Source organism: Camelina sativa, chromosome 20 (assembly GCF_030686135.1).
Source record: "Camelina sativa cultivar CO46 ecotype springtype chromosome 20, ASM3068613v1".
Classification (NCBI taxonomy): Eukaryota; Viridiplantae; Streptophyta; class Magnoliopsida; order Brassicales; family Brassicaceae; genus Camelina; species Camelina sativa.
In genome coordinates this window covers 580135-604819 of record NC_141899.1, presented here as the reverse complement: position 1 = coordinate 604819, position 24685 = coordinate 580135, and the positions used below count along the sequence as shown (strand labels likewise).

The 24685-nt window shown below is 37.4% G+C and overlaps 6 protein-coding genes across 8 annotated transcripts; 4 read left to right on the top strand and 2 right to left on the bottom strand.

Annotated features, from left to right (window-relative positions):
* Positions 1–1946, top strand: LOC104772090 (uncharacterized). Its single transcript, XM_087506277.1, has one exon. It carries the CDS (start codon positions 237–239, stop codon positions 1896–1898), a length of 1662 nt encoding a protein of 553 aa, XP_087362403.1. The 5' UTR covers positions 1–236; the 3' UTR covers positions 1899–1946.
* Positions 1947–2570: 624 nt separating this feature from the next.
* On the top strand, positions 2571–6111 carry LOC104768396 (transcription factor MYB3R-5). Its single transcript, XM_010492349.3, has 9 exons — positions 2571–2805; positions 3174–3313; positions 3388–3439; positions 3616–3673; positions 4022–4116; positions 4204–4307; positions 4395–4523; positions 4637–5719; positions 5799–6111. Exons 1-8 carry the CDS (start codon positions 2764–2766, stop codon positions 5655–5657), a joined length of 1641 nt encoding a protein of 546 aa, XP_010490651.1. The 5' UTR covers positions 2571–2763; the 3' UTR covers positions 5658–5719; positions 5799–6111.
* Positions 6112–6220: 109 nt separating this feature from the next.
* LOC104734233 (E3 ubiquitin-protein ligase PRT6) lies at positions 6221–15260 on the bottom strand. The gene is made up of 18 exons (XM_087506276.1): positions 15040–15260; positions 14698–14913; positions 13429–14538; positions 12088–13289; positions 11808–11948; positions 11270–11513; positions 10485–11186; positions 10000–10191; positions 9298–9890; positions 9038–9089; positions 8336–8954; positions 7956–8137; positions 7326–7858; positions 7128–7232; positions 6963–7029; positions 6766–6843; positions 6592–6660; positions 6221–6500 (listed from the first exon to the last, which is right to left on the bottom strand). The coding sequence occupies exons 2-18, from the start codon at positions 14749–14751 to the stop codon at positions 6429–6431; spliced, it is 6015 nt and encodes a 2004-aa protein (XP_087362402.1). The 5' UTR covers positions 14752–14913; positions 15040–15260; the 3' UTR covers positions 6221–6428.
* Positions 15261–17514: 2254 nt separating this feature from the next.
* On the top strand, positions 17515–20169 carry LOC104768393 (putative serine/threonine-protein kinase PBL11). Of its 2 annotated transcripts, XM_010492346.3 has the most exons (7): positions 17515–17758; positions 17918–18011; positions 18447–18754; positions 18860–18995; positions 19087–19229; positions 19317–19440; positions 19524–20169. In XM_010492346.3, the coding sequence occupies exons 2-7, from the start codon at positions 17960–17962 to the stop codon at positions 19961–19963; spliced, it is 1203 nt and encodes a 400-aa protein (XP_010490648.1). In that variant the 5' UTR covers positions 17515–17758; positions 17918–17959; the 3' UTR covers positions 19964–20169. The 2 variants fall into 2 exon arrangements, with proteins under 2 accessions (XP_010490648.1, XP_010490647.1); XM_010492345.3 differs by having other exon boundaries at positions 17620–18011.
* Positions 20096–21176, bottom strand: LOC104768394 (uncharacterized). Its single transcript, XM_010492347.3, has 3 exons — positions 21019–21176; positions 20537–20705; positions 20096–20450 (listed from the first exon to the last, which is right to left on the bottom strand). Exons 1-3 carry the CDS (start codon positions 21076–21078, stop codon positions 20254–20256), a joined length of 426 nt encoding a protein of 141 aa, XP_010490649.1. The 5' UTR covers positions 21079–21176; the 3' UTR covers positions 20096–20253.
* Positions 21177–21188: 12 nt separating this feature from the next.
* LOC104768392 (ABC transporter I family member 20) lies at positions 21189–23316 on the top strand. Of its 2 annotated transcripts, none has more exons than XM_010492344.3 (6): positions 21189–21616; positions 21708–21841; positions 22014–22133; positions 22361–22456; positions 22604–22756; positions 22848–23316. In XM_010492344.3, exons 1-6 carry the CDS (start codon positions 21442–21444, stop codon positions 23151–23153), a joined length of 984 nt encoding a protein of 327 aa, XP_010490646.2. In that variant the 5' UTR covers positions 21189–21441; the 3' UTR covers positions 23154–23316. The 2 variants fall into 2 exon arrangements, with proteins under 2 accessions (XP_010490646.2, XP_010490645.2); XM_010492343.3 differs by having other exon boundaries at positions 21377–21616; positions 21984–22133.
* Positions 23317–24685: the final 1369 nt, after the last annotated feature.

Below are 24685 nucleotides of genomic sequence, written 5' to 3'. Positions count from 1 at the left end.
GTCATAATTCACATAGTTTCTGTGATTGATGGAAGCCATGAATTCAGTAGGTGGCTTTATTGAGGAAGAAATTGATGGCAAAACGTTTTTCTCATACAGTACCTTAACGGCCACCACCTCCGGTGAAGACATACCTCTTTTCCTCTGTCCCCTCTTACGTGTCAAAACTCACAAGTTGAAGAATCCGGAGGTTAATCCCCCGTGACTTCCCTAGCGCTGATCAGCAAGTCCAATATATGCTTGGTTCTTACAAACACGGTCTTATCTGTAAGCTCCCTGTTGTCCCTCTCTTTTGGTGCAACAATAAAGAACCTAACGGTAACGACTTCTGTTGTACTGCTTGCAAAATCTCAAATCTTGGCACAAGTTACTATTTCTGTCTCACATGTGAGAGAAAGTTCCACAAAGAATGCGTCGAGTCTCCTCTTGAAATCAAACACCCTTCTTATCCTTTTCAATCTCTCCGACTTTGTACTTCTCCCTTTGCCCTTGTGAATTGTATCTGTTGTGATATAAGTTTCCAAGACATGATTTATCATTCTCCTACTTACAACTTGAGTATGCATCCCGTTTGTGCCATGAAACAAGTCCCTTTTGTTATAGACCACACAAAGAGACATCCCCACCCTCTCACATTTTTCCCTAGACAAGCTTTCTTACCTTGCAATGTTTGCGGCTTGATCAAAGAACCTATTCTTACCTATGTCTGTGTTCGATGTGACTTTGTAGTCCATCAAGATTGTGTTTATTTCCCGCATGTCATTAAAATATGTCGCCACCACCACCGTATCTCTTTTACATCTTCTCTTCCATCCGGAAAATGGAATTGCGGAGTCTGTCGTCAAGAGGTTGACAATCATTATGGTGCGTACTCTTGCAATAAGTGTGGTGATTATTTTGTTCATACAAGATGTGCATTGCGAAAAGACGTGTGGGATGGAGAAGATCTTGAGGAAGTACCTGAAGAACTTGAAGTACATGTTGAGCCATATGAGATAATAGCTGATGGGATAATACTCCATTTTTCTCATGATCATCATCTAAGACTCGAGGTCATGACTAGAATTTACGATGAAAGCAAGTTTTGTCAAGCTTGCATCCTTCCAATCTATGAGGGTACTTACTATTCATGTATGGATCAATGTGACTTCATCTTACACGAAGCATGCGCAAATGCCCCTAGAAAGAAACACCATGCGTTGCATCCTCACCCACTTACGCTTGAGGTTGTCAGCAAGGGGTATGGTTATTACAGAGGAGAGAATTACATCGACTGTCGTGCTTGTAGGCGTTACAGTTGTGGTTTTCTCTATGATAATCAGGGTTTCACACTTGATATGCGTTGTGCCTCGGTCTCGGAACCATTTGAATATCAAGGCCACAAGCATCCCTTATTCCTAGCTTTAAAGCCAGAAGAAGAAGATGCGGTAGTTTGTCAAATCTGCCAAGAAGATGGTGATGGACATAATTATATCAGGAAACTAAATTGCATCGAATGCAAATATATAATATGTTTCAGGTGTGCAACCTTACCATACAAGGCAAAGTATAAACATGACAAACATTTCCTAACATTTCGGGAAGGGAAAGAGGGAAGTAACCAAATCGACTGGTGTGAGGTATGTGAAAGAAAAGTAGTATACTCAAGAAAAGGTGGGTTCTATGCGTGCGATGACTGTTGCACCACTCTCCATGTTGATTGCTTGCTTAGTGGAGACCCATATATGCTGAAACCTGGTCATATTGTCATGACTTATAGGTCGGACATTCATATTCTTCACAACGATACCATGACTAGACCATTCTGCCATCATCATAAAGAAGAACGTTGTCCGCTCAAAGTAGTTTTCAAATGGCATGACATGATATTTTGTTCTTACAGTTGTTCGATGGATTAAATGTCATCACCACCGGTCAACTGAAAGTTCTTGGAGTCGGTGAGGATGTTCTTGTTACACTACTGATATAAAACCCCAAGGTCTCATGTGCTCATTCAAAACAGAGTGTCTTCAATATATAATTATAAATCAAGTATAAGCTAAGTAGTAATACCCTAACCATTTCCATTATATCTATCTTTGTAAATACATTTCTTAACCTTCTATTCTGTATGACCAAACAGCATATACATCAACGGCTCTCGCTTTAAAATCCACCAGGATGAGTGGTATCGTAATGATCCGACGGTTCAAAATAATCGAGAGCCACTGCATTGCCGACGTGTGCGATGGTCAACGCAACGCAATTAGCCTAATAGTGCCGTTTGAGGTTGAAACTTCTGCAACGCTAACCCTTCTTCTTCTACTTTTGACGTCCGTTAAATCTCTTTTGTTGCCAGTTTACGGTTATAGTTTGGTTTTAAGATAACCGGCTGTTTTCGTTTTTAATTTTGGAAAAAAAATAGTCTAAAAGCCAGCCAAATTTAACCGAGAAATAAAATATTTATCTTAAATTCGAAAAATTGACTAGTCACATTTGAGTCGGTTTGGAATCAACCGGCCGGTTTAATTTAACGGCGATTAACAGTTACGTCGGCGGAAGAAGTATTCGTTACATTTTAACCTTTTTTTTTTTTTTTTTTTTTTTTTGCGTTTTTTTGTTTCCATTGGTCTCTCATTCTCTCCTCTCGTCTCTCTTCTCTCTTCTCTCTCTCTTTCGTTCAACGGGCAAAGTTTTTTTCGAATAAAGTTTTCATTTTTTTTTTCTTCTAACGTTACCCTTTTCCTCTTCTTCTTCGTCTTCCTCACGAATTCGCCCATCTCGATGAGCTTCAGTTCGATTCCTGCGGCTTGTTCACCGGTAAAGGTCAGTTTTTTTTTTCCCCTTGAATCTGATTAGGGCTTCACATTTCTTGTGATCAGATTGTAATCTTCTTCTACTGTGGTGTGAGTTCATGGCTTTCTCTGAATCGGAACACGGAGGTCTTATTTGTTTAGAATTGCTATAAACCCTAATTTTCTTAATAGCTGGAAAAGAATCGACTTGTGTTTTTCTTAGTGATTTATTAGATCTGGCTTCTGTTTTGCGGCCATGGGGGTTTCTAGGGTTTTGTGATTTCCGATTGATTGGTTGATAAAGATCCGTTCTTCTTCTTCGTTTCGTGTTCAATCCCAATGTTTTTTTCTTTAACGATAATTCTGAGAATTTGGTGATTTTTAATGGGTGATCTTTAGGAGGAAGTAAGTGAGATTCAATGTATGGAGAATAAGCAACCATTAGCTGCTCCTTGCTCTTCTGCATCCGAAGGAAGTGGCTGTTTCTTCCTCAAGTCACCTGAAATCGCTACTCCTGCCACAGCATCTCCAACTCCTCGGTACTTTTATTATCTCTTCCGTTTCAACTTCCTTCTCTGAGTTCCGCATCCTAACTCATTCTCGAATCTTGCAGGAGGACTAGTGGGCCTATGAGACGAGCAAAAGGTGGTTGGACTCCAGAGGAGGTTAGTGGTTCCTTTTGTTTTTTCTTATTTCCTGGTTGTCGGTTTCATAATTTAACTGATGTGCAGAGCGATCTCATTCTGTAATGTATCTTATATGTATATGGATTACTGTTTACTTAAATGAAAGATGAGACTAGCCTTATTGTGGCATGTAATTGGTTTCTATCACTATTCAGGATGAGACACTTAGGCGAGCAGTTGACAAGTATAAGGGGAAGAGGTGGAAAAAAATAGGTAAATTTCTTTTCTTGAATCTGTTTCCTGTAAAAGTAGTAGCATCGTTGTTGCATCACGTTCAATAAGATTATTTGTCTTCTAATGATGAACCTCTTTGGATAATTTGTAAATTTTGTTTTCGGGAACTGAACTCTTGTCTAGAGGTATTTACTTGAACGTTCAGGAACTAAACTCGTATATTAAATCTGCTGAGAATCTCACAAAACTCTCTCATTCAGAAAACGTAATCTCTGCTGTGCACTTTGCAAGAGAACCGTAATTTTGTTTTTGCCTCTGCAAGGTTAATAGTAGCTGGTTTCGGTCATTCTTCTGGATGTTTGATTTTTTTTGTATTTCATTTTACAGCGGAATTTTTCCCAGATAGAACAGAAGTCCAATGCTTGCACCGGTGGCAGAAAGTTCTTAATCCAGAACTTATCAAAGGACCTTGGACTAAAGAGGTTCTCTTTTCTTTTTCATGTTCTGAAACTTTTTTTTCTTCTTTTGATTGCTACCTCTAAATTTTTTCTTTCTTTTGTCATTTGTAGGAGGATGATAAAATCGTTGAACTTGTGCAAAAATATGGACCTGCCAAATGGTCTGTTATCGCGAAGTCTTTACCAGGTCGTATCGGGAAACAATGTCGAGAAAGGTAATAAAGATTAGAATATGAACCATCTAAAGAAAAGAGTCCATGCCTCCTTTGCTTTTGGAAGCCTCAATATGTTTATGATTACAGGTGGCACAACCATTTAAATCCTGATATTAGAAAGGATGCTTGGACCGTAGAAGAAGAATCAGCTCTCATGAATGCTCACCGAGTGTATGGAAACAAATGGGCGGAAATTGCTAAGGTTTTACCAGGAAGGTATAATTTCTTGTTGAACATAGTTAAAAATGTTCTTATAAGAAATAAAGTCAATTGACATTTTTGAACATCTCATACAGTTATTGCTTCTGATTTCTACCTACTATATGCAGGACTGATAACGCCATAAAGAACCATTGGAACAGTTCTCTGAAGAAAAAGTTGGAGTTCTATTTAGCAACTGGTAACTTGCCACCAACAGCAACCAAGTTCTGCCTTCTGAATGATAATGCTGATGGAGACAGAGATTCCAAGCAGTCTAGTGGAACTAAACCTTTCAAGGATTCTGATTCTGTTACCCAAACTTCTTCAGGAGATACAGATTCAAATGAAGTTGGAAGAGATCATTTTGACGCTTCTTCAGCTCTGCTTGAAGAAGTAGCTGCTACACGAAGAATCAGTGTCAATGAGTATGCTCGCTCTCCTGTTGAGTACAAGCCTCAGTTGCCTAATCTGGAACCAGTTCCAGAGGATGTCAGAATCAACTCAAAAGCTTATTATGAGAGATCAATCCAGAGAAAAGAAGAAAATGTGTTTGGAACTCCAAAGCATGGGAATTTGTACTATAAGTCTCCACTCGACTATTACTTTCCATCAGAAGCGGATCTACAACGTATGTACAGATATGAATGTGGTTGCAGTCCTGTTGCTGAATCACCAGTCGTTGCTGAATCACCAGTCGGCTTAATTACTCCACCGTGTAATAAAGACAGTGGTTTAGCTGCAACAAGAAGTCCTGAATCTTTCTTGAGACAAGCTGCTAGGACTTTTCCAAACACACCTTCTATCTTTAGGAAAAGGCGAAAAGTTGTTTTGGCTGCGAAAACAGATGATGATGTTGTTAGTGTTGGAGTTAAGGAAGCTGATCACAAAGAAGAAAGTAAAGATAGCTCAGATATTTCTCCAGCTGGGGGAGAAAGCTTGATGCTGGAGACAACTGATGATTGCAGGGATGATGAAAAACTGGAGTCAAATGGGAATGTTTTCAATGTATCTCCGCCATACCGGTTAAGAGCTAAAAGAACAGCTGTGATAAAATCAAGACAGCTTGAGTTTACAACTGCAAAAGAGAAGCAGCCGGATGATGAAACGGAGACATCTGAGTTAGCATCTGAGGAAGACAAGCCTGTGTAGGACCCTTCTTCTCTGTTTGCAAAAATCGTCTTCATCGTGTGCATACATCAGTTTACAAACCTGTGAGTGAAAATTTGAAAATAATTTCTCTACGTCACTAATATGAGTTACTAGTCTGAAATTTCATTGTCATTGATATAGAGATCATGTGAAGAAACCAGTAACGTTCCAAGAAGAATTGAAGCTTTGCTGGGAAGAATAGTGTGATGAAAAAACATTTTCATTCTCTTCCTCATAACAGCCTCAAGCTGTTGGGTTGGGTCATCTAAACACCGGAACTAGAAATAATAGGTAGGTGGTACACTCGAAGTAGTTTAATTTTATTTGTTCACTCATACATGGTTGGAAATGATAATTGTGCAGAAACTAGTTTAAGAGAGAGATTAGAACTGGTAATATTCTTTTGTACTTTTTAAGGGTTTTTGAGTATAAATGATTGTTTTACATGGTTACATTTCTTCATCTTCAGACATCGAAGAGCCTAATATCTTTTTTTTTTTTTTTGAGCCTAATATCAGAACACAACATATTCGTTTTGGATTAATTAAAAAAACATAGGCAACTGCAAATATAATACTCTATTTACAAACATGATCTAATAATATCCACAAGTAAAGAAATCAACCCAAGTAGCATAAAATTTAATTAAAAGATCATCAGAATCAGAAAAGCTCTCAAATCTTTTAGAATCTTTAACTGATTATGATTTCAAAGCAACATATGCATATCATCTCACAGAGGAGAAAGTCTGAGAAAGAGGCGCCAGACAGTTTAAACAAAGAAGGTTCCAATTGTGGTTTGGTTGAGAACTTTTGAACTGTGATCGAGTCCATGAGAACCAACCTAGGGAAAGAAGAGTTCACAAAGCAAAATATAATTTATTACCATACAAACAAAAGCTCATTCTTTTGATTATTGAGAAAAAAACATTTACCATGTAAGTTAAAGCAGCATAACGTTCTTCATTCAGGTATAGTCGTCTCCCTCTCTTCATCTCGATATCCTGGAACAAATAATCAAATGTCCATTGCACGAAAACATTCGAATCAACAAGATCATACCCATCAAATGTAAAGGTAGATATAAACAAATCTTTTTGTAGGTTTACCTCTTCTCCAAACGTATCCAAGTAAAGAGATGGCCAAGGTGATTGTCTTGCAAATCTTTGTAGCAAAATTGTGGTCCGCTATCGAAAAATGAAGACTAGTCAATTAATAGCCCAATAATGATGCACACACCTTACATACAAGTAATATATAAAGTAAAAGAGAGAAGCTATATCTACAAGAGAGGGAGAGGTCATACCCTTATTAGAAGGTATACACCAGTACCAGCACCACAGGTGATTGCATGAGTCTGACAACCACTTTCTCTGAAAACGTATGTTCGGACATCACTAATTGTTTTTTATAACACTAAAAACGTCAAGCAAAACGATATTTGGAGACTAGTGGAAGTAAAAGCAAATACCTGCAACAAGGCCTCCATATTGGAGAACACAATCTTCCACACAGAAGACATAATGCAGGTTCTTCGATCACTTTGGCGCAACTGCTGCAAGATTTTTTTACACACCTAAAAAAAGAAAACATGGCTTCTAGATTAGGGACAATGTCTTCGAATGGGAAACAGCTCATGCAAAAACCAGAGAGAGATGTCGCTGCAAACCTTTGCAGTAGTTCCTGGTAAAGATTGGGTAATTTCATTAGCTGGAAAGAAACTACAGGGGTGATGCAAAGGGGCCTTTGAACTCTGTTGATTTTGTATTCCCGCTGAAAATGCTTGAGCCATGTTTGAGTTGAAGAGCGGAGACGTTCATCGTTCAGAATGGTATCTACAGGCGGAATCTTAAACATTTTCTCCAGTTCTAGCACATGATTCAGCTCAGATTGGGGACCGTACATGAAATCCATATTGTCGCCGGCGGAGTCAGATGGCAAATCAAACATATCTGCGTCTTCATGCAACTTCCCAGGAGTAGATTTCAGTAGCTTCCACAACAATGCACATCTCCTCAAGAAAGGGAGACTATATTTACGGATTGTGTCTTTTATATCACATGATAAGTCCATATTGTTGGACATGAAATACTCCCAACCACCTGATTCTCTCAAAGCGTTGGAGATGTCATTAAGCAGTTTCTCCTCAAAATTTAATTCACTCAAGTCACTTAGGCGACATGAACAATAAGCAATTACAGTCTGCACCAAAGACAACAAGATTAGGAAATGTGAGTCTAAAGAGGCAAAATTATGACTAGTATATATATATATATACACAGAGAACAATGTGACATACCTGAACAAGAGAGACACTGTGGAAAATATGCACAAGTGATAATAGAGATTCCTCGCATGTGAGAAAAGGAGAAGGGAGACAAAAGAGAGCCCACATCAGTGATGAAAATGGGTCATGGGCAAGAACTGGATCAGATGCTCGATTCCAGAGCATGTTTATATTCTTCAATGAACCTGTGGTGCCTGAAAAGATGGCAAATAGTTTCAGATGTTGTCGAGAAACATCTACAGTTAGCAACTATTTCATTAATATTTGGGAATTTCTAGATCTGACTAAAATTGATCCAATTTAATCCCAACTAATGTTTAAGTGAAAATACAGAGGCCATGTCGACAGACATTTCCATGTCATTTATTCTCTCTGAGTATGAGAAAAAGTACCTTCACTTCCAAATATGCTGCTCGAAGAACTACTTGAAATTCCAGAGCATATAGACTCTGCAAGATGCTTCATACCCATAAATCTCTGACGAACATGAATAGCATTCTTTGTTCTGGTGCTCTGTACTACTCGTAATAAGACCGACAAAACAGTCCCTGTAGAGGTTCTAAACTCTTCATACAAGGAGTCAATACTATAGACAGGAAGCATTGAATTCTTCGCACAACGAGTGATAATTTCCATCGAAATAAGAGAGTACTTAAGGGTGTCCCACATGTAGATTGACTGTGGTAGCCACGGAGTTTCTGAAAGTTTTTCCTGTTGCTTGGAATGATAGAAATCCCAGAGCTTGTTAGAGATAGAATCAAGATCTTTCCTTCTTGGTCCATCTCCCTGCAGAGAACCTGTTTTGCCGCTATCACCATCTTCGATCTCTTCAGCAGCAGATCGGAGTAGACACAACGCTTCGGAGAACCTAAGAGAAGGTTTCTGGGAATCTAATCTACTTAACTTAGTAGGTGGACTATCTTGAAGCTTTGAGACAGAACATAAATCTCCAGGACATGCAGGTAATACGGAATTGGCAAGCCGGCGGCATGCAGGACAGAGAAATTCTCCCTGACAGAAGAAACAATGTTTAAGCTTCAGAAGGAGTACATTAAAGCACCAGAAAAACATCTCTAAATTAAAAACACAAATACCAGGTCTAGGTCCACAATATGTGCACCTTCAAAGACATTTCTTCTGCCAGACCTACAACATCCAAACATAGAAAAAAGCTTTTAAACGTGACGTAAATATCATAACTGTAAATAAAGGATGGAAAATAATCAATTCAATTATGCCGAGCAGGTAAAGAGGACATATCAACTTTAAGAGAAAATAAATTCACCTAGCTACATGCTGATTAATTAAGATATTTGTTTCACATACGACCCCAAAGAAGTCAAACATGGCTCACCTTTCCTTTAAGGATTTTAAATATCGTTCAAGACAGCTTTGATGCACAGCATGTCCACATGATGAAAAATAAACTCCATCGCAGTCGGTAGGGTGAAACCCATCTGAACCAGCATCAGGACGCCTGGGAGTCTTTCTTGATCGAATCTCAGGAAATCTAACTTGTAAAGTAGATGGACCACCAACAGAATTTTTCTCCGAACTATTTTCAGCTTCATGGTGTCGATGATCTACACGTGTAAGGCTTTGATTTATCATGTCTTTAATTTTTTTGCGAACAGTTTGATACATGGTTATCTCCAATGATTCCCTGTTAGATTCGTCTTTTCCCCTCCCATCGCTAGACCTCTTCTCTGTCTGACCATTACCTATAAGCCGGGCTTTTATAGATTCAAACACAGAATCCGTAGCAGACTCAGAGGTAGCATCACCTGACAGTTGCAGCGCGTGCGGAGAACTTATTCCAAAACTATCTGAAGAAGCATTCATTCTCAAGAGATCAGGAACTCCATCCACAGATATCTGCTTTTCAGATTGTGGACCTTGATCCCAAGATGGAGGACCTCTATCCACAAAACTCAATAGTTTAGATTTCTGCAGGAAAAAATACATCATTAAGAACGATGCAGAACAAAACTTCCTCGGAGTATATGTTTATTTAACCTTAACAATCACAAATTATAGCATTATCCATTCTACCAACCTGGAGAAAAATCAAGAAAGAAACGGGGTCTTTGGAATCTGGGTCATGGCAGAGGGAGCAAACTTCACGGACAGCAATTGAATCATGTTCCATAACAGAATCACTTGTTTCAGTTTCAGATCTTGTATCATCATCATCCATGCTGGAACTCAAGGTAGACAAGAACTTTGACTGTTCAGCTTTCATTTTTGCCTGCATGCAAGTTAAAATAAGCATAACTAGCATATTCTAGAAATATAATTCTGACTGTAGATAACAACTTAACAATGAGCATAAAAACAATTCAGACAATCTTATACAAAGATCTTCTATTACCACAGATGCATCTATGTCAACAGGTAGAAACATTAACAGGATTCATGCAGGACCCAGACAAGTCAAGGAGCAAACAGCAGCCCTCATATGTTAAAGTGCATGATCCTACATCAATGGCTACCAGTTCCATGTCAAACTTGTGCACTAGATTTGAAATAAAAGAATCTTACCATAATAGCAGCTTGCCTCTCTTTAGCTTTAGCCTTGCGCTTCTCATCTGAAGTAGAGCCTGACATGACTTTATCAAAGCCAGATTGACCAACCACCTCTGGGGCAAGACTTTGCAATAGATTCATACAAGCAGAGTCGATTGCACTAAACTTCTTCAGCAGATTTCCAATCCAGGACGAAATATTGCAACTGCCTGCCTCTTGAAATTGATGGAGGCCATCACCCATACGAGTCCTCATTAGCGAAACAAGAAGAGACAACAAACTTTGTTTTTCAGTCCCTTGATCTGTACCAATTATTTCCAGACCAGCTAATTCGAGAATTGGAATAGAATTTTCTACGCAACAATCCTGACTATTAGATTGCCTCTGCTGAGTGCAAATATCCAATGATAACGAGAGTAAGTGCAGTGCAGTTATAAGAACACCATCTGGAGCACGTGATTTAGCTGATATACCACTCTCTAGTGCGTAGTATAAAGCAGATGAAATGATTTGAAATGTGGCTTTACAAGTGCCTATTCTAGCAAGCCCCTTTAGGGGAGGATAGATCATTTTCCACCTAGGAAGCTGAGTGGTCAATGCAGACACTCCAGAATAACGCGAAAATCTTTCTTCTGCAGATTGCAGTTCTCGTGAATTCCAACGAGGGTGGTAGAGATCCAATTCCTTCCAACAAGATGGCCGTAGTGAATACTTTCCCTGACAACGAACTAATGTCAAGTGATTTTTTACATTGAGTGTCAACTTAAAGCTGATGCCAGAATAAGGGTAAGCATCAAGACCTGGTTCATGCCGGATGGATTGCAATAGACTGACACGTCATCTAAGACCTCCTGAAGCTCGACCGACTTGGACAAGTCACGGGGTAAAGATTTGACCAATTGACTATGAGTGAAATCTCCAGTGGCTAACTTGAAGATGATCTCTCTTCTCAAACTTTCAGCAGTAGAGAGACCACAAAACCGTCTTTCCTTCAGAATCTGTATCAGAAGAGCAAGCATTTCCTGGACCAAAACTGGTTCATACCTGAAAAGAAATTAATGATAAGAATCATGTCAAAATGAGGCAAGTAATAGTAAAATCTATAGATACAAGAGAGTCATTAGGACTGACCATTTAGTATTAAATAAATTCCCAACTGAGAAAATTTACAAAATAATAGAATAACAAAGACAAAATACTTATTCTATTCGAATGTAGACCGGACTATTAAATGAAGAGACAGTCCTATTGGACGAGGTAAGTTGACAGTTTGAATGTAGCGAACTATAAAACCATATACTGAGATCAATCACCGGCAAGAGAACAATAGGTACATACTCATTTGTTATATCCGGATTTAGTGACAGATAGCTTGAGAGCCCAAATCGACTGAGAAGTTTATCAACATAAGAATCTGCGGGAGCTAATGCACCACAACACTGCAGAAGAAATAGATCATGCTCAAGTCCCTGTTCTGACCTGTAAATAGAAACTACTAGAATGAGAAACGAGTAATCTCTTCACAACCAATTTACCAATTTGAAAAGCTGCATCTAGTTAAACATGCAAGGAAATTATGAATTACAACACTTTATAAAGCAATAGTATTCTCACATACCAACGAACTGACCGATACCACTCACAAGATACTAATGCAGAATCCCCATTCTTCTTCCACATTCCAGCAATAACCTGGGAACAGAAGACCCTAACCCGTAGAACATGCTCCATAACGAGTGAAGAAAATCCATAAGGATGGAAATCTCCTATCACAGAGCTGAAGAAGTCTGCATGTGGGATCTCATGACTATTACCGACTTTATTGTGCGATGCAGATACTCCATAACATATACTTAATGCTCTTTCTATGAGCAGAGAAAGTAACCGGTGCAATGGTAGATGAACTGATATGGCCTGAGAACTCACATCATAGCTAATGTCCGGCCAATCACACAGACCAAGTATATGTACTCCTGATGCATTCTTTGTCAAATCAGCAGAATTGTAAGATACTCCTCTAGAGTCAGATGTAACATCTGTCTGAACTACCCCATTCGGTCCACCAACGTTATCCAAGCTAAGATTTGTTTGTATTTCGCCGCATAGAGGTGATAAGCCAGTACTTGGATCTCTACTAGAACTGGCAAGATTACTAGATACACCTACTCCAGTTTCAACCTTTAACATGTCTCTCCTTGGCCACGACATCTTACTTCCGGGGATGCTTCTGCCGCTAGGAGAAGAAAACTTGCACAGGAAATTTGATATACCTTCATCATTTCCTAAGCATGTCTCCAAAACTTTTAAACATTCGCGTATCAAGCATATGGCAGAAGAAGGAAGCAGGGCATGGAAAGGATCAGTTCTGTGGACTTCAGAGGCCATTGAGCTATCAAAGGAGCTGCTGCTTACCATCGCAGTACATACCGAATCTTCATGTGACAATCTTCCAACTTTTGCATACCGTTTTCCATCTTCATCACACTTGTCAAGTTCTTCCTTGGCGGTTCTCTCATTCTCTATTTCTCCATCACTAGCAGCAGAATACGTACCATTAACCAATAAAGAATGAATAACCGCAATAGAATGACCCAAAACAAAGAACAAATGCATGTTATCATTTTCTTCTTCAACAGGGATTCCAGTCTCTCTTTTTAGAGGATTCATTCCTTGAGCAAAGGTCAAGAGTTGCAACCATGATCTTGATAACTCCCGTTGTTCATGTGTTGCATACTTAGAAACTATAGCATGGCTCGTAACAAATTTCAAGTCTCCAGTGACACGTTCACTTGTATCACTCAACCGATCCAACTTTGTAGCCTACAAAAGAAAACCGTCAAATACATTTCAGTAGGAGCACAATGAAAGCGGAAATAAAACGCATCACCATTATAATTCTACAATACTGAGTAGAAAGTGTCACTAAACCAAACAATGAGAAAAGAAGACTTCTGCTTACCTGTAGCCCACCATCCTCCCCAGAACAAGAAACAAAGATATCACTGAGGCATCCCAAAAGCATGGCTAGCAAATTCGTTTCCTTGACCAGAAATGGTGTTAGAGTTGGCACCGTGAGGACTTGCACAGAAAATGTGGACAGTAGAGGATATTTGTTGAATGCATTATCAGTACCCTGCTTAACCGCTTCACTTATGACAAATGGATAGTAACTCACAAATGCTTTTGCAAATTCGCACTTGAAGACTGGATCTCCTATTAGTTTGAGGAACAAGTCATGTAGTTTCTTCATAACATCTTGGTCCAAGAACCTCTCAGCCTTTAAGAGAATACTCAACAAACCACTAGAAGAGATAATCCTTCTAGAAACAAAACTGAGCAAACTCTCACTGGACTTAGAAAATTCCAGAAGCATTTCAACCACTATAAATGTCAGCTCGTTTGACATCTTTTGGGGTACCACAAGAGTATCGTCGGATTTCGAACCTTTGTGACCAATACTTTCTGCAGTTAAGAGCTTGTTATTCCAACAAGCAAAAAGGGCATCAAGTACCGGCCCAACTGAATTTGCTAGATTTTCTGAGAGGGGTTGAATCTGTTCAGAACCTTTATGGTTTGAACAGAAACCCCCTGGTTTCCATGCTGTCTCATCCCCACAATCACAACAACCACCGCCAGTGTAGATGATGGAATAGTCATGAGAGTCGTGATTCCCATTAAGAAAACAAGGCACGCAGATTGCACAAGTTGGGTCATTCTCGCATGTCCTACACCTATATGCTATATCATTCTGTCCCCAGACAGATCCACAAACACCTCGCTGATCAAGATTCAGTTTTGCTAGATTCTTCAAAGAAGCATCAGGATCATCCAGGAACATCAACCACTGCAGCATATCCATACTCTCCCTGAACCTCTTTTTCATGGTAGGACTCACCGCAGGAGGCTTCCGAGACCGTTCCCTAGATTGCGCCAATACCAGTTTAACATCCTCATCTGTAGGTAAGATAACAGAGACCAACTCTGAAATCCTGGCCGGGTTAGCTTTTACGAATTCCACTAGGCCATCTTTAGAGCAGCAATTTTCAGGAACACCCACAGAGACAAGCCTCTACATTAAAACCAAAAGCCAAACTTTAACTCCAAGCAGTCGTATATATCATAAGATAAATACATTCAATAGTCATGAAAACACAATCATCAGGGCTACAAAAAAAAAAAAAAAAAAACAACTTCCATATGAATCATTAACACAAGCAAAAAACAATACCTCCATGACCAATTTTTGCGAGCTGTGAGGAATAGAAGGCGAGTCGGTCTCCATCTCTCCGAGTAACGAGCGGCGGATATACAAAACCACCACTGACACAACGCTATAGAAACACTTGCTTAACCCTAACACGGAACTGTGACTCTCCAGGGTCTCGGAAGACGATGAGACTCGGATAGAAAGCAAACAAGTGATCCTCTTTCACAAGCCCCAAACCTAAATCGTTTGACATAGCTTCAAATTACAAACCGATAATACCAAAAAAAAAAAAAAAAATGAACTGATAATGTAAAGAATTCAGCAATTGAATCGGGTTTGGTTCCGAAATCGAAGAAGAGATACCTTTAATTGTCTGCGAGAAAACCCTAATTTCTCCGATTGCAGCAAAACAAAAAAAAACCCTCGAAACGAAAGAGTTTATAGGTGGATATTGGTTAGAAGAGCCAAGGCGGTTCGCGGAGGTCTCTTTTTACAATTGAGAGATACGAAGGACGGAAAAGGTCACTGTTGAGATTTTTATTTCTTTTTTTTGTTTGTTAACTTTGGTAGTAGTTGACATTTTCAATTACTAAATTAAATTCCTTTTACTTAACTAGTAGATTCTCTTAGATAGTATACATAATAATTTTTGATACATCAGATGTTAAGTTTTTATATATTTCGGTTTATAAAAGTTTTTTTCCTAATCTTTCACTAGTAATTTATAATTAGTTATAATAAATTACATATTTTGAAAATTAGTTATATAATAATTATATTACATCTTACTATATTAACTAGGACCCGACCCGCGCTACAGCGCGGGGGAATATTTTATTATTGTTAAAACGGATAACAATTTAGAAGATGTTATAGTATATGTTTATTATAGTGTCTATGTTTGTCAAATTTGCCATATCTTTTTTATAAATAATTAATTTAAACAAAACTTTCTTGAGATTAAGAGAATGAAAGAATATTTTACTTAACACGTGGTTGTGTAAACACGATTACTGAAATATTATTTCACACGTTTTGTCTTTATTAATACAAAGTTGTACATAATAGTATAAATATATATATATATATATATTTTACACATCGTATACATGCGAAATCTATTGGACAATGTAATCACCATAGTGTATATAATTACTTTTACTTTATGATTTTAAATGTAATTCTGTAAAATGTATTCTATTTTGAAGCATTGAAAGAATTGGGCTGTATTATAAATAGGTCCACCAACAAATTTGGGTCTTTGTTTAACACTTTTTTTTTTATATTTATGATATGGGTTTCGGTGGGCTTTCTATTAAGCTTTTATTTTAAAGAGAAAGGTGTATGTTTGTTAAACAATTGGGAATCGAGACATTTTTTCGTGGAGAAGACATATATAATAATTATATTACATCTTACTATATTAATTAGGAAGTACAAATATGAAACTAAACTTAAAATGTGTAAAAAAATTACATTCAATTGCTATTAGAAAAATTTAATTAATTAATTAATTTTTATTAATTATTAATAAATACAAAAAAATTGACATATCAAATTAAATTAAATCTACAAAAGTAAATAAAATCTATTTGAATCTAAACTAATTCATATTTGAAAAGAAAAATTATTATTAAAAAGTTAACAGTTAAGATTTTAAAAATATAATCGAATAAACTCTACAACTACAAATTTTATCAACATTTTTTACGAGCACGGATTAAATTTTTTATTAAAAATCTAATCGAAGAAAATCTATATCAGTTCCGCTCAACAGCTTAGATTTTTAAAATTAATAAATAAAATAATAACAAAATAATTTTTTATAAAATTTATCAAAAAAGTTCAGTCCGCGGTTTTTTGCGGGTTAGTTCTAGTTTAGAGGGTAAATAACTAGCAAGAGAAAAATAATAATAACGAGAATGGTAAATGACCGGTGTATAATCAATCAATAAAAAAATCAAAAGTCTTTAAAAAAAAAAATGTCTGGTTGCAAATAAGAAAGAAAAAAAAAAGTCAATAGATATGAAAAAATTTAAAAGTCTTTTAAAAAAATAGATATGAAGTCAAATTCAAGAATAATGATATAATAATTCAGGAAAATAACTATTTAATTGTATAAAGTATAAAATAATGAATATGAAATCATGCATTAAACTTAAAATAATTTTGCCCCAACAGTCATATATAAATTTCTGGAAATTAATTTACACACAAATATTATTAGACATCATCAACTACATTAGTGGGTGTTCACCAAAAAAAAAAAACTATATTAGTGGGCCATGAATAAAAGTCAAGCCTGTTAATAGCTATTGGCTATTGCCATACAAGCCCATAATAGTTTATGGCTCAATATTTCAATATATTTCCCTGGGCCCATCTTGAAACAGAGACAATACGCATATGCTCTGTTCCTACTTCCTACTAATCTGATCACAAATCAAACTTATGTTCGGATCAAGTTAAACGACATATGCGTTTTACATCCATAAATTTTGAACTAATCATAGTCAAGTAAACTGATACTTCACTTTGGTAGCATATATGCAACCTCCACTATATATAATGAGTAGGAGTGTATGGACTATAGATCACAATCACACAAAACAAAACAAGGCTCCACTCAACCTTCACAAGTTCCCCACAAAAGACTATCTTCGCCGCCTACAACCACAAAACCAAACTAGGTAACTTCAAAATCTAGGTAACTGAATATAAAATCTTTATTGAAAGTTTATCTAGTTTCTTCTTCTTTTGGAAAACCGTTAAGGAAAACATAAGAATGCAATATTTTGTTTAATAACAATATTAAGGTATCTAATTGTCCTCGTGGATAGGGAGGGATGTTGAATTTTAAAGGAAAAGTCAACAAGTCAACGATGAACAGAGAAGGATGAGGAAGAAGACAAAGTCCAATAGGGCGTACCCACCAAAAGGTCCAAAGCAGCAGAGAGAGAAAGAGAGAGGAAAGAGCTAAAACCAAAAAAAAATAAACATCTTTCTCACTAGTTTTCATTTTCAACTTAAGCTAGTAGTTTCATTATTCTCACAAAAGACTTTTCTCAAGAGAGAACAAAAGGTTAGGCTTTTGATTATTATTAGCCAGCTCAATCTATCTTTCCTCTCTAGGAATTTTTCGTTTTCGCTCCATTTTGTACGCCTTGGAACTGGGTTTTTGTGTTTACACTCATAAAGGTCTCATCTTTTTTTTTTGTTTCTTCTGCTCTTTAAATCGAAGATTATTGAGCCGAGTGAGTGAGTTGGTTTCTTTTGAGTCTTGATGGGAGGTTGTTTCAGCAATCGGATCAAAACAGATATTGCTTCCAGTACATGTGAGTCCTTGGTCAAATTTCATATCTTTATTGTTTATTCAATATGAGAGAAGGTGATTGATATATCTTGTGTGTGGTTCTTTCACACTTGCTTAGTCTTTGATTGAAGTAGATTTGTTTTTATAGATTTAATGAAGTTCTTGTTCATAATTGAAGATAATATGTTGCCATTATTAGTAAGAAGAAGAGTTGAATCTATGGGACTTGCAGTGTCGGCTAAGTTGAATTGAGTGTCACTTTATTCTCTCTAAAAAGTAAAAAGCTTTGTCTTTTTGGAATCTAAACCATAGATATGAGCTTTTTTCAGATTGGGAGACCTCTAAAAGGCTAAAATTAGCTTCATCAACCTTTCTTTCTAGAATTAGAATCTAGATGCAATGGCGTGTGAGGTTTCTTTTTTTGTGTTTGAATGTTCTGAAAGAAGTATTTTTGTAGGGCTAAGTTCGAAATTCTTGAGTAGAGATGGGAGCAAGGGATCGTCGAATACTTCCTTCTCTCATATGCCTCGAACAGAAGGCGAGATTTTGCAAAATGCTAATCTGAAGAACTTTAGCCTCAGTGAACTAAAATCTGCAACTAGGAACTTCAGGCCTGACAGTGTAGTTGGTGAAGGTGGATTTGGTTGTGTTTTCAAAGGCTGGATTGATGAGGCTTCCTTAGCTCCCTCTAAACCGGGGACCGGTATTGTTATTGCTGTGAAAAGACTTAACCAAGAAGGGCTTCAAGGTCACCGAGAATGGCTGGTTAGTTACATTTCTCAAGTTAACCCTTTTTGTTATCTGACAAGGCCCCATTTCAAGATTGTTGAAGAACTTTGTCTTCTTCTTTTTTTCAACTATGAACAACAGGCTGAGATCAATTACTTAGGTAAGCTGGATCATCCTAACCTTGTGAAACTGATTGGATACTGCTTGGAAGAGGAGCACAGGCTTCTTGTTTACGAGTTTATGACTCGTGGTAGTCTTGAGAATCACTTATTCAGAAGTAAGTTCAAATATCTTCAAAGAGAATGAAGCTCATGGACGAACTACTTATGCACAATGATTAATCTTTCTTTTTTCTTTTCTCAAAACAGGAGGAACATTCTATCAGCCACTTTCATGGAGCACGCGGGTTAGAATGGCTCAGGGTGCAGCTAGAGGACTTGCTTTTCTTCACAATGCTCAACCGCAAGTTATATACCGAGACTTCAAAGCATCAAACATATTGCTAGATGCGGTATGACATATGATTAACGCTTTGTGTAGCTTTGGTTTTGGATGCAACTAGAGAAGTTTATCTTTACTGTATCTGTGTAATCTGCAGAACTACAATGCAAAGCTTTCGGATTTCGGTTTGGCTAGAGATGGTCCAATGGGTGATAATAGCCATGTCTCTACCAGAGTCATGGGAACTCAGGGATACGCTGCTCCAGAATATCTAGCCACAGGTATACTTAATTTGAGTATTCTCTCTGTGACTGTGATCAATGAAGAGAACTTCGATTCTGATGTTTCTGTCAAATTTTGAAAGGTCATTTATCGGCGAAGAGCGATGTGTACAGTTTCGGGGTTGTGTTACTGGAGTTGTTGTCAGGAAGAAGAGCAATCGACAAGAACCAACCAGTAGGAGAACACAATCTAGTGGATTGGGCAAAACCTTACTTACTAAACAAAAGAAGACTTCTCAGAGTGATGGATCCTCGTCTCCAAGGTCAATACTCGCTTACCCGAGCATCGAAAATTGCAGGTCTTGCACTCGAGTGTTTATCCATAGATGCCAAGAGCAGACCGACCATGAGCGAAATCGTCAAGAAACTGGAAGAACATCAAATCCAAAAGGAGGTACCAAAAGAGCAGCAGAATCCTCAAATCAGCATTGACAACAACAGTAACAACAGCAACAAGATTGACAACAACAGCAACAAATCTCCACAAGCTGTGAATTATCCTAGGCCTTCAATTATGATATGAACAAGGTGTGATTTTTACCAGGGGGTTTAGTGTTGTATAGACTCTTTACCATCTATCTGTTCTGTTTAGGTAGTATCCCGTTTGGTAGTAACAAAAGAGTCTCCTCTTTATTATCCCAATTTCCTGGCAATGTAAGGGAGAGAACGAAACTTGATAGTTGTAAACTTAGATTCTCTTACAACGTTCAGATGTTACCACATACAAAATGTCATCAGAAAAAGAAACCCACAAACAAAAAAAAAAAAACCAAGAAGTGAGGTGAGATCCCCAGGAGAAAAGCAATATCTTGATCATCGTCCTAACAAAGCAACACGATCAGACTGTACAGCTTGAGTAAGGTTGATGTCGAAAAGCTCGCAACGGATAGGCATTTCAATCTCATAGAAAGGATTCTTCAAGACATAGTCAGTGTAGAGTTCATAAATGTATCTAAGGAGGCTCTCCATGTGAGGAGTCCCAGGTTCACAAACCACAAAGAACTTAGTTCCTAAAAAAAGCAGAATCAACATAAGACAAAGCAATTGTGATGATGATGATAGCTTGCAAGTGACGATGGATATTATTATTATTTACCAGGGAGAGACTGGAAACAATGTAAATCAAAAGTGTCGGCTTCAAGAAGCTCAATGCCAGTACAGCCATTAACAGGTGAAAGCTGCTGAGATATGGCGTGCATTGAATGCCATAAACTAGCTACTCTCAAGCTATCATTCGTATCCATTCTTCCCTTTGTTCCACAATCCTGAATTTTCCCAATATCCACCAAATACACACAGAACAGATCAAATATCAAATCCAAACACATAGTCTCTGAGTTAAGTTTTGTCAATTTCAGAGAACCAAATCAGAGCTTAAAAACAAAAAAAGTCCAATTCTTTAGCAGAGCTATGCACAAACCCTAGAGTAATACCTAAATCAGTGCAACTTCTAAACCTAGTGATGTCCAATTTTGGTCTCTCCATACAACAAACTCGATGAATCAGGCGCAACTAAACATCAAATTAGTTCGGCGTAAGCTTCAATACATCTACGAGATCGAAGACAAGAGATCGTACCTTATAAAATATCAAACCACCAGATTTGTTGATTATGTAAAGACTGTAAATCGCTGCCATTTTTCTCCGATAAAGCTTCAACGATCCAACCCGAGAAATCGACGAAGACGACGAAGAAAGAAAGAACAGTACAGTCAGATCTCTTAATTAAGAAAATCAAATAATTATTCCGTGAAACGGCATCGTTTCATATCAATGGTTTCTCCTCGAGCCACGTCGCCTATTTAAAACAAACGACGTCGTCATGTGAAAAAATTAGCGTCTCTTAAAGCGCCACGTGAGCTAAATTTCAAAGTATTCACCAAAAACGGTGTCGGTTTCAATAACTTTTGTTCACCAACTACCAAAAAAACGTTCTGAAGAAAAAAGTATAAGTAAAAGCAGAAGAGAGAAGAGTAAGGGGAAGAAGACAAGTAACTAAAAATGGCGGTGACGGAAGAAGAGAAGCGAAACGCAACGGTTGAGATCTCCGGGTTACGTTTCACGTATCCTGGAATCGACGGTCATCCACCTCCGGGATCGAAACCACTTATAGAAGATTTCTCAATCCCGCTCAATTCAAGCGATCGTTGTCTCCTCGTCGGATCTAATGGCGCCGGTATGTCACCATTTGTTTATTTGTCTCTTTAGCTTGAAATGTGCGTGTATTTGGATCTGAATTTGATGGAATCGTTGATTGGGGAATTCAGGGAAAACAACGATTCTGAAGATATTGGGAGGAAAACATATGGTGGAGCCTCACATGGTTAGGGTTCTGGGTCGCTCCGCGTTTCACGATACCGGATTGACATCTTCTGGTGATCTCTGCTATCTCGGTGGAGAGGTTCGTAATGAATCCTGAGCTCTGATTTGGATTGTTCAATTCCGGATTTTGTAGAGCCTAAGAATCAAGAACTAATTGTTTTTGCCTTAGTTCAATTTGTGTGTGTTTTAATGTACGTACTCATGTCCTTACTGTTCACTAGAGAACATTGTTTTCCTCTCTTTTTTTCCAGTGGAGGCGTGATGTTGCATTTGCAGGATTTGAAGTTCCGATTCAAATGGATATTTCAGCGGAGAAAATGATATTTGGAGTGGCTGGTATTGATCCTAAGAGAAGAGATGAGTTGATCAAGGTGAGTGTATGCCATCATCTTCACTCATTTGTTCTTTGTGAATTCCAACTTTAACATGAAATCAACTGGATTATGGTTTGAGCTTCGATCTTTGTCACATACCCAACAATTAAACGTCACAAGTATCATTACTCTATATTGTACAATGTGGATTGAAGTTACTTGCTTTTACATCAAATGCATGTGATGCTCTAACTTTCGGTTTGTTCTAATCGACTGTTGGTTAGGTGTTGGATATTGATATCTCATGGAGATTGCACAAGGTATCAGATGGCCAAAGAAGACGTGTCCAGATTTGTATGGGACTCCTCAAGCCATTCAAGGTAAACCTAAACTTTGTCTCCAAACGTACTTAGTTTAGAAGAAGAAACGGTCTGATGGTTTTGAATGGACTAAGATTATATCTGGATCTTATTATTAAACATGCTTTAACAGTTTATCTGAATCTGATTTTGTTGAATTATCTTTAGGTTCTCCTATTAGATGAAATAACTGTTGACCTTGACGTACTCGCAAGAGCCGACCTTTTGCAATTTCTAAGAAAGGAATGTGATGAACGAGGAGCAACCATAATCTACGCGACTCATATATTTGATGGCCTAGAGGATTGGCCAACACACATTGTAATATAAACCACACCGTCTCTTTTTCTCTGTTTTTTTGCTCCTCTGCTACAGAATAACAAAACTCATAACATATAATCTGCCATTGTAGGTGTATGTCGCTAACGGGAAATTGCAGCTAGCATTGCCAATGGAGAAAGTGAAGGAGACGAGCAAGAAGTCACTGATGAGAACAGTTGAGGCTTGGCTCAGGAAAGAAAGAGATGAAGAGAGGAAGAGAAGAAAAGAGAGGAAAGCAAATGGGCTTCCGGAATTTGAATCACGGGCTGAAGAAAGCCGTGTGACCGGTGATCCAGCACGAATGCTTAACAATGGCTGGGCTGCTGGGAGACTTCACTCTACGGTTAAAGGCGGTGAGGATAATTTCGTCTTAAGCTCAAACAGAGTTCTAAGATAAGTTATGCAAGGGAAAGGCAGACTCCATTGGAGCAGCAGAGAATAATCAATTTTTTTTTGTTTTTGTTTTTGTTTTTGTTTTTAACCACGAATGATATTTGCTTCTTCTGTTACTGTATAACCTATTGGGTTCTCTGGAATATGAATTTATATAATTTTAAAAATTTGTAATGTGAGTGTCTGAGTGATCAATATAGACTGTAAAATTGTAAGAAGACTCGAGAGACTGTAAAAGTTCATCACAGTGTCTTAGGCTCTTAGCTGATTTTTGTTTCTCAAATGTTTGGTTTCTGAAGAACATACCAGGTTATATAATATACATGAAGAGAAGTGTCGAGTGACTATCTAATCTGAACGAAATCATTACTCTATATTTTTTCTTTGCTCATGAGTCGTATATCAACATTTCGTATCATAATAATCAGTATCTTTCCTTTGTTTTTTTTTTAAAAAAAAAAAAAAAAAAAAAAAAAAAAAAAAAAAAAAGATTTGCCCCAACAAACAGATAAGAAAGAAGTCACAGTTGAAGTCATCTGTAATTTTCTTATGTTCGTCTATTGTTTTTGTTCTGTTGTGCCGAAAAAAATATGCTCTTACGGTGGAGATAATATTAGGATTTATGCTCTCCACCATCTTTAATCTTTCTATCTTATTTTGCTCTTTTTGCAAAAAGTATCCATTGATTTCGTCATTTTTATTCAACATTCATTTAGGTAAACCGACCAAATAGACAGCCCACCATATTACATATTCTCTATTATTTCGTTTTTTTTTTTACATTTTCATTTTAGGATATTTTTTTCAGTCTTGTTTCTAAACAGATGTGAATTAGTGTCTGGCTGCTTAAAGGAAATTGAAAACCAAAAAAGAAAAAAAAAAAACACTTCTGAAATATTATTCGGATTCATATTGTTGGCCACAGTTGAGATTTGAGAATCGAGATGAAGATTAATCGATCTCGACCAGCCACATACAACCACCCGCACTATTTTTTTGGTACAATTTGTGATTCTCACGCAATGGACAATGATAGGCCGATCGTGATTTTGTGATTCGTAAAAAAAACTTTGCAAAAGAGACTATGCAGTTTACATTTGCACAAGATAAGGTTCTTTCAAATCTTATTCAATATCCTACATTACCTTTTTTCCATATATGTTTTCTCTAATAAATTTGTGATCGCAGGTTGGCACATGATGATGGTGTAATGCATTTACATCACATCACATGAATTCTATTCTCCTTCGTACATCACCTCTCACGTAAGTACATACTAATATACGTATGGTACACCGTATATCACGGAACTCTGGACCGTATAAATCTGTAGGTTCCTTGCGTATATGTTTGACTGATCTCAGTGTATAGCGACGTTATATATAGATATACTGCATGCATCGATTAAACTCGACTTTTATATATAGATATGGATGATACTCAAATTCAAAACAAGCATGAATGCATGATGTTTAATTTATTTTCAAAGCCTTCTTAAAATTTTATATACAAAGGTATAGTCCGAACGAGTTATTT